This window comes from Rutidosis leptorrhynchoides, chromosome 2 (assembly GCF_046630445.1).
Source record: "Rutidosis leptorrhynchoides isolate AG116_Rl617_1_P2 chromosome 2, CSIRO_AGI_Rlap_v1, whole genome shotgun sequence".
NCBI classification, from domain to species: Eukaryota; Viridiplantae; Streptophyta; class Magnoliopsida; order Asterales; family Asteraceae; genus Rutidosis; species Rutidosis leptorrhynchoides.
The window spans coordinates 26,614,088-26,623,878 of record NC_092334.1 but is presented as its reverse complement, the minus strand read 5'-3'; the positions used below and the strand labels follow the sequence as shown (position 1 = coordinate 26,623,878).

General features: G+C 37.3%; 1 protein-coding gene across 1 annotated transcript; it reads left to right on the top strand.

Annotated features, from left to right (window-relative positions):
• The first annotated feature begins 671 nt into the window (after positions 1-671).
• On the top strand, positions 672-9,331 carry LOC139890648 (glutamate receptor 2.5-like). The gene is made up of 5 exons (XM_071873553.1): positions 672-919; positions 1,007-1,272; positions 1,523-1,835; positions 8,343-8,719; positions 8,807-9,331. Exons 1-5 carry the CDS (start codon positions 721-723, stop codon positions 9,083-9,085), a joined length of 1,434 nt encoding a protein of 477 aa, XP_071729654.1. The 5' UTR covers positions 672-720; the 3' UTR covers positions 9,086-9,331.
• The last annotated feature ends 460 nt before the right edge of the window (positions 9,332-9,791 follow it).

Below are 9,791 nucleotides of genomic sequence, written 5' to 3'. Positions count from 1 at the left end.
GAAGTATCCACTAATGTCGCCTTTCGCTTAGTGTGGGGGCAACGGGGAGGGGGGTTTTAACGGCCATGCCCTCGGATTGGTCCGGGTTTCCTCTAGGGCAGTAGTTGGGGGCATGTTATGCAACTATAGGAGATGAACGCGTGAGTGGTTAAGGCCTCCTCAGTGATCCCAAACTGCTGTCCAAAAAAAAAAAAAAATTATACAGTTCATATATAATAACTCATTTTCGTAAATGATCACCACATAGGTAAGCATGTAAAACATTATGAACCTCAAAAGATCGATACTGTACTACTGTACGATGATCACTAATCGAATCCTGAGCATTTGGTTTTGAGATTAGTGTTAATTAACATGGAAACATATTGGAGGTGTTAACCTTTTTTCCTAAGGTATTCCCAAATTTCTAAGTCAACATGCAAGATTTATCTTCAAACTATCTCAGTTGAATCAGTCGATATCTTATTGAGGAGGGAAGTGAGAGAACGTGAAAACTACACCAGAAAGTTAGAAAAATCACCAAAATAAATTAGAATAGAATTATTCAAACCGACAGGTGTCTGAAAATCAAGATTTTAAGAAAAAGTCAAAGAATTTAAGCCTTAACTGAATCTTCTATCTCTATATAAACAACACAAGATTCTGCTTGGATACAACCCATCAGTCAATATGGAACACAACAACAACAACACTTTAGTGTTTGTGTTCTTTGTTGGGATAATGGTTTGTGTTCATTTCATGGTTCATTCTGTGAATGCGACAGTAGTACCATCAAATAATTTGATAAACAGAGAACCATATTCAAAAGTTCACTCTAAAGAAACGGTGACGCTTACAAGTATTAGACAAAGATCAGGCCGCAGGAGAAGATTCAGAAAAGAGCGTCGCCTTATTGAACAGCCGGCTGATATATGTGCAGGTATGTTAAGTTGCTACATTTATGTAATTAGTTGAAACCAAAATGTTCATGATTTTGATTATTAATTAGCATCAATGCCTACAACAGAAATTGTAGGGCCCACATGGCAGGTTAATAAAACAGGAGAAGGTCCATGCCAACAGTTAGTTGTGTGGGTACCAAAGAAAGATGGATTCACTGAGTTTGTAAAAATAGAAAATTCTGAAGTTAAAGGTGGCTTCTCCTTAGCAATATTTTGCAATGCATTACAATTTTTGCCATACAGAGTTCAGCCTATCTTCAAACCGTACGTCAACTACACAGGGTATAGTAACGGTAGCTATGATGAACTTCTACATGTCATTGAAGGAACGGTACGTACGTAACCATTTCTGAATATGTATATTCAGAAACTGTATATGTATATTCTGTATCAAATGAGACTTGAACTCACAACGTCTAAATAAATTAGTTAACTCGCTTATTGTTAGACAAAAGCCTTTCAGTTTAAAGTGAAAGTGAACAAATATATCAACAATCAGCACAAAGATGATCATGATAACAATACAATGAATGAAAGATATACGAGCTTAACAAAAAAAAATTCATTATACTAATTTTCAGACTTGTGAAATGGTTGCGGGTGATGTAACCGTGCGTTCCAGTCGAGGTCAATACGTTGATTTTACGACACCTTATCTAAGCTCTGAAGTTTATATGCTTGTTCATGGATCACTTGCATGGAGCCAAACGTTGTGGACATTTCTAAGACCTTTTACTAAGAGATTGTGGTTCGCAATAGTCGGCATGTGTATTTATATTGGAGTAGCAGTCTCTATTTTGGAATATCGTGCAGACAACCCAAAATTTACAGCATCCTATAAGACAATCAGAATGATCATATGGTTCCCGGTTTCTACGTTCTTCTTCAATGAAGGTATTGTTTCAAACCATACCAAGATAGCTTAGTGTTTGGAGTCATAATATTCTTAAAAAGGTCTCGCGCGTTTCAAACCTCATTAGCAGCTTATTTTGAGGTGGGCAGGAAAGGGGTTGAAAACGTTCCACGGAATAACCCGGATAGACCGAGTACATATGTGTAAAAATACTTCTCCACCCGGCTAGCCATAATAGGGAAAACATTTTCCTTTTACCCTCTTTTCTAGCAACAATATTGATATAAGACCACTCCCGGTTCAATTTTGGGCGTTACGCATTTGAGCTGGCAGCCCACAATGCCCCACGACACTGTGGGGCGTTGTCAGGAAAAGTTGTGCGAGGCGTGGTAGATTAAACCACGGGTGAAACAACGATATTTAAAGGAATGTGATCGGTTGAATTCATACAACATGCATCACAACATGCAATTCAACATCCCATTCTGCGTTGTTTCTACTTCATGTACAGAACAAGATACAACATCATTCACAAACTTGTACATCATGTTGACATAATTGCACTTCATTTATATATATTTTTATATAAATATAAAATTAATTATATAAATATAAAATTAAAACTAGAATGCCATATCACTAACACCTGTTAATATGCAATGCAAATTTGGTATTATAAAATAATATGGAATTTGTAGATGTATATATGTAAAATATGTAGATATTAATATATATAAGAAAATATCTAGATATTAGAAAATAAAAGAAAAATCTAGAAAAGAAAAATCTAGAAAAGAAAAATATAGATATTTGTATAGAAATATCTAGATATTTATCCATGGAAATATCTAGTTTCTAGAATGTTCCATGGGGTAGTATAAATATGGGTGATGAGTAGTTCATTTGTGTAATGTGTGAGTAAGTGAAGTGTGAAGTAGAGAAGAAGTAAGAAGTGAAGAAGAGTTAGAAGTAGAAGGAGTGAAGAAGTAAGAAAAGAGTGAGTGAGTGAAAGAAGAGAAAGATAGTGTTGTAAGTAATATTGTAATTGTATTTTGTATTAGTAAAAGTATTCTTTGTTAAGTTTCCCGGTTAAGCCTTAGTTTGTATTTAAGTTCTTAGTGCACTTGTGTTATTCTTGTTATATGGTAGGCTCTGCCGCCTAAGTGATATATGGTCGGTTATACCGCCTGAATGATATATGGTCGACATTGTCGCCTAAACATTATTGTGCACTAAGGGTTCATAAAATTAAAGGGTAATCAACGTCAAAGTGTTGGTGTAGTGAGTCTAGTATAGTCTAGATCCTCTATTGTGGGTGTATTGGGCTTGTCGAAGCTTCCAACAATTGGTATCAGAGCGGGTCGTTCGGGACCATTTCTAGTGGAGGAAATTGGTAAACGTTGGACGTTTACATCAACTTGTTTTCACCAAGGCTCTAAGGGAGATTCTGTCAGAGCGGAGTTAGGAACTGTGAAAGCTCATCGGTTAGGGACCAAGCTTATTGGACGTTGGACGTCATGATGACAGATCTTGCAAGTACGAGTAGTGAAATCAAGAGTCTCAATAACCACAACTATGGTTATTGGCGGACTTGCATAGAATCCTACCTACAAGGACAGGATTTATGGGAAATAGTTGCTGGCAGTGACACAACGCCTCCACCGAAAGAAAACGCCGAAGCCTTGAGAAAATGGAACATCAAGGCCGGGAAGGCTTTATTTATATTGAAGACTACAATCGAGGAGGATCTATTGGAGCACATCCGTGACGAGAAAACACCAAAGGCAGCTTGGGAAACTTTTGAAAAATTGTTTTCAAAGAAGAATGAAACTCGCCTCCAGCTCTTGGAAAATGAGCTCGCAGGTATCTCACAAGGAAGTCGATCTATTTCTCAGTATTTCACCAAGGTGAAATCTATTTGTCGTGAGACATCTCAACTTGCCCCTGAAGAGAAAGTGAGTGATGCAAGGATGAAGAGAATTATCATCCACGGCTTAAGATCCGAGTATAATGGATTTATAGCCGCTGTGAGAGGATGACCTACTCAACCATCATTAATAGAGCTGTAGAATTTATTGGCTAATCAAGAGGCATTAGCCAAGCAGATGAATGAAGTAACCATAAAAGACGGAGAAGATGCACTCTTCACCAATAAGAAGAAAGCAACATCTCGAAGACAAGAGGCGATGAAAGAAAGTAAGACATATGGGTGGAAGGGTCACCCAAAATCAAAAGGCAACGCTTCAGGGGGAGCTCAACAAGGAAGAAGAGATCATCGCCAACAATACGGGGAAAATGATAAGAGAAAGAATGGTGAATGCTTCAATTATGGCAATAAGGGTCATTTTGCTCGAGATTGTAGATTCCCCTAAAGGCGAACTTTTGAAGGAAATGTGGCCGCCGCAAGAGATGAGAAGAAACAGGTCACATTCGAAGCAACCATTAATGAGGAAACATGGGATGCAGAAGCTGGACTTTCTGTTGAAGCTGACATAGATGATCAAGCTCTTACAACAACTTTAAAATCAAAAGTAAACTACAAAGATGATTGGATCATCGATTCTGGGTGCTCAAATTATATGACCAACGATGGGACAAAGCTGCAAGAAATGGAGGATTACAAAGAAAAGAGAGTCGTGTTGACAGCCAACAATTCAAGGTTGTCTATTTCTCACATTGGAAAGACAATAATTCCAAATGAAGGCGACTCTCAAAAGCTCCAACTCGAGAAGGTGTATCTTGTCCCTGGCCTAAAGAAGAATTTACTTTCAGTACCACAATTGACAGCAGAAGGGAACTATGTGCTCTTTGGACTAGAAGATGTGTCCGTATTCAAGAGAGTAAAGGTGGTTGGAAATCCAGTTATGCATGGAAGAAGAATAGAATCGGTCTATGTATTATTTGCTGAAACAGCTTATGTAGATAAGACTCGAAAGAATGAGACGGCTGATCTTTGGCATGAACGTCTTGGGCATGTGGGCTACAACAAGTTAAAGGAGATGATGGTGAAACACATAGTAAATGGACTTCCTCAAATTGATATCCGAACAGATACAATTTGTGCTGAATGTCAATTTGGCAAAGCTCACCAATTGCCATTCAAGGAGTCAGCGCATCAGTCCAAGACACCACTAGAGCTCATACACTCAGATGTCTTTGGCCCAGTGAAACAAACATCACTTGGAGGCATGAAGTATATAGTGACATTCATTGATGACTTCTCCAGGTATTTGTGGGTTTACTTCATGAAAGAAAAGTCGGAGACCTTTCTGAAGTTTAAAGAGTTTAAGAATAAGGTAGAAAGTGAGCTCAATTATAAGATTCGATGCTTACGGACAGATAATGGAAAAGAATATTTATCAACCGAGTTCAATATCTATCTTGAGAAGCACAAGATTAGAAGACAATTAACTTGTCCCAATACTCCACAACAAAATGGAGTCGCAGAACGCAAGAATCGTCACCTTGCCGAAACTTGTAGAAGTATGCTTCTTGGTAAGAATGTACCAGGAAGATTTTGGGCCGAATGTATGAGGACGACTTCATACGTGATTAACAGACTCCCACAAACAAAGTTGGGATATATTTCACCATATGAAAGATTATGGAAGATCAATCCAACCGTTAACCATCTCAAGGTTTTTGGATGTGTAAGCTACGTCTTCGTACCAGATCATCTACGAAGCAAATTTGATAAGAAGGTAATTCGGTGCATTTTTGTCGGTTATGATGAATCAAGAAAAGGATGGAGATGTTGTGATCCAAATACTGGAAAGTTTCATACTTCAAGAAATGTGGTATTTGATGAAGGTTCTTCATGGTGGTCACCTCAAAAGATAGAGCTTCCAGAATCTCATGGATTAGAAGAAGTTCCAGAAGAGAAAGAAGAACATAAAGAGCACATATCGGATCCAATTAAAGAAGGAGATGGATCATACTCTAAGGAAACGAGTCCATGGAAAACTGGGGTACATCAATCTACATCCGAAGAGGTTCGTCCAAGCCAAATGGATGCCGAGGAGCATGTTCAAGAATTACGGAGATCAACAAGGCCGAGGCAACCTAATCCGAGGTATGCCAATTCTGCTCATGTGGATGAATCAATACCTATTGAGCCTTCCACTTATGAAGAAGCAACACAAAGTCAATAATGGCGGAAAGCAATGGAAGAAGAAATTAATGCACTAACAGAAAATCAGACATGTAATTTAGTTCCAAAGCCAAGAGATGTGAAACCAATATCTTGTAAGTGGGTTTACAAGGTGAAGACTCGATCCGTTGGCTCCATTGAAAGGTATAAAGCTCGACTTGTTGCTCGAGGTTTTTCTCAACGATATGGGCTGGATTATGAAGAAACATTTAGTCCGGTGGCAAAGATCACAACAATTCGAGTTCTACTAGCTTTAGCTGCTAGCAAATCTTAGAAGTTATGACAGATGGATGTCAAGAACGCTTTCTTACATGGAGAACTTGACAAAAACATTTATATGGAGCAACCAAGAGGCTTTGAGAACAAGATCCATCCTGAGCATGTCTGCAAATTAAAGAAGGCACTATATGGCTTGAAGCAGGCTCCAAGAGTTTGGTACGGAAAAATTGGTGAGTTCTTGGTACAAAGTGGTTTTACAGTTGCTCCTTCAGATTCTAGTTTATTTGTGAAACAAAATCAAGAAAAACTAGCCATAGTGCTAGTATATGTGGATGACTTAATCATCACGGGAGATCACTATGAGGAGATCCAAAGAACAAAAGAGAATCTGTCTATCAGATTTCATATGAAGGAGCTTGGAGAACTCAAACATTTTCCTGGACTCGAAATAGAGCAGAAAAGAGAAGGATTATTTCTAGGACAACAGAAATATGCGCGAGATCTTTTACAAAAGTACGAAATGCTTAATTGCAAACCTATCTCAACTCCGATGGATCCGAATACAAAACTACGAGCAGATGAAGGAAAAAGTCTTCAAGATGTTACCATGTATCGAAAGATGGTCGGAAGTCTTATTTATCTTACACTAAGCCGGCCAGACATATCTTATGCAGTTGGAGTGGTTAGTCGATACATGAGCAATCCGAAGAAGCCTCACCTTGATGTTGTACGACGCATCTTAAGGTATGTTAAAGGCACTATTAACTTTGGCATTTTGTACAAGAAAACAAAATAATGTCACGTGACTGGATATTGTGACGCTGATTACGCTGGAGACTATGATACACGACGATCAACAATTGGATACATGTTTAGTCTTGGATCGGGAGTAATATCATGGTGCAGCAAAAGACCACCAACTGTATCCTTATCAAGCATCGAAGCAGAATATCGATCAGCAGCATCAGCAACACAAGAAATTACTTGGTTGAAGCAGCTAATGGAAGATCTTCATCAATCAACAGATTATCAAGTAAAACTTTTCTGTGATAATCTATCAGCTATTCGATTAGCAGAGAATCCAGTCTTCCATGCAAGAACAAAACATATAGAAGTGCACTATCACTATGTACGCGAGAAGGTCCTTGAAGGAGAGATCAAGATGGTGCCAACAAAGACAGATGAACAAGTTGTAGATATATTCACTAAGAGCCTAAGTAAAGCAAATTTTGAAAAATTCAGAGAAGCACTTGGAATGATCTGCAAGTCATCAACGTAAGAAAATTTGCATTGAGGGGGAGTGTTAAAATGCAATGCAAATTTGGTATTATAAAATAATATGGAATTTATAGATGTATATATGTAAAATATCTAGATATTAATATGTATAAGAAAATATCTAGATATTAGAAAATAAAAGAAAAATATAGAAAAGAAAAATCTAGAAAAGAAAAATATAGAAATTTATATAGAAATATCTAGATATTTATCCATGGAAATATCTAGTTTCTAGAATGTTCCATGGGGTAGTATAAATATGGGTGATGAGTAGTTCATTTGTGTAATGTGTGAGTAAGTGAAGTGTGAAGTAGAGAAGAAGTAAGAAGTGAAGAAGAGTTAGAAGTAGAAGGAGTGAAGAAGTAAGAAAAGAGTGAGTGAGTGAAAGAAGAGAAAGATAGTGTTGTAAGTAATATTGTAATTGTATTTTGTATTAGTAAAAGTATTCTTTGTTAAGTTTCCCGGTTAAGCCTTAGTTTGTATTTAAGTTCTTAGTGCACTTGTGTTATTCTTGTTATATGGTCGGCTCTGCCGCCTAAGTGATATATGGTCGGTTATACCGCCTGAATGATATATGGTCGACACTGTCGCCTAAACATTATTGTGTACTAAGGGTTCATAAAATTAAAGGCTAATCAAAGTCAAAGTGTTGGTGTAGTGAGCCTAGTATAGTCTAGATCCTCTATAGTGGGTGTATTGGGCTTGTCGAAGCTTCCAACAACACACCCCACAACACTCTCTCACAACACTACCACAGAGACCCTATTTTTACACAACACTGGCACGCTAACGTAGTTAGCCCCTATAACTCCTCAACACTACAACATTTTAATTTACCACAATAGGTGGTCTTATGCAAACATTGCATTCTCATTATTGTTGTTATTTTTTGTTTTTGCAGGGAAGATAGTCAATAGGAACTCTAAAGTTGTGCTAGTTATGTGGTTAAGTATGATTTTCATTGTAGTTCAGATTTTTACAGCTACGTTGTCCTCATGGTTGACACTCGATCAACTGCGTCCGAAATTGCCTTCTAATTATGAAAGCGTCGGATATCAAGATGGTTCCTTTCTGAGAGATTTTATAAAGAATAAATACATGTGCAATGACACAAATTTGGTTGCCCTGCATAGCGCTGAAGAATATAAAACTGCTCTGTCCAGCGGCAACGTTACTGCAGTGTTCGATGAACTCCCGTACATTGAACTCTTTCTTGCAAAGTATGGCTCGGATTATACGAAGTTTGGACCAATAAACCAGGAATCCGGAATTGCATTTGTAAGTCTCTTCATAAACTAACAAATTTTTACTCTTGTATACACTTGTTGGCATAAATTTTCAACGCTAACAAGTTTAATCATCCAGGCATTTCCACTTGGATCTCCTATGTTACAGAATTTTACGAGGGCAGTCATAAATGTTACTGAAAGTGATGTCCTGATGGAAATGAAGAAAAAATACTTGGGGTTTCATGCTCCTGATGAATCACAACCTAATCAAACTCTACCAAAAAGTCTTGATATTCAGAGTTTTATTGGATTGTTCATATTAATGGGGACTGCTTCTATAGCGGCTATTATGTGTTCAGAAATCTCCCTTCGGCGAGCAAACAAAAAAGTCCTCCCTGCATCGCTGGATGACTAGATTCATCTATGACATATGTTCAATTCATCATGTGAAGTTTTGACCTTCTGAAATCGAAGATGAACCCTAAGAGGTTAAAGAAGAAACGGTCTTATTACTTATTAGTATGTGAGTTATTTTTCTAGCACCAAATGTTACCTAAAATGTCATATTAGTGTACTTTTTAGTATGAACATGCATTAATGTAGGTGTGTGTTGTTATTGTACATACAGTGAACTAGCACTAGTGTGGTCTACCCTGATTGTATATGCAATATATATGTATATGTTAAAATGGATATATATGCAACATCTATGTATAAAATTGAGTAGTGTTTCTTTAAGAAAATGGTGAATCTTTTTTGTTAGTCTTTAGCAACCATCGGATGACATAGTATAGTTCCCACTACAACAAAAGTCAAGAAAGTACATAACAATATACTAAGAGTATTATTTTAAGAGAATTCTATGAATAAAACATTGCCATAGTTGTGTCTCAGAATCTTTCAATTTGCAATTATGTGCCGTCATTAGGTATAGTATTTCTACCAACGGGCATCTAAAAACGAGATAAATGGTTCACATCGAATGCTGAACCATTCAGCATTTAGCGCGTTTATTTCTGACCTCTGAATGAAGCTGAATGGTTCAGTATTCAGTGCTGAACCATTCAGATTTGAAACACTCTCTTAACCATTAACCATTAAGAGTCTACATTTTACTTCAT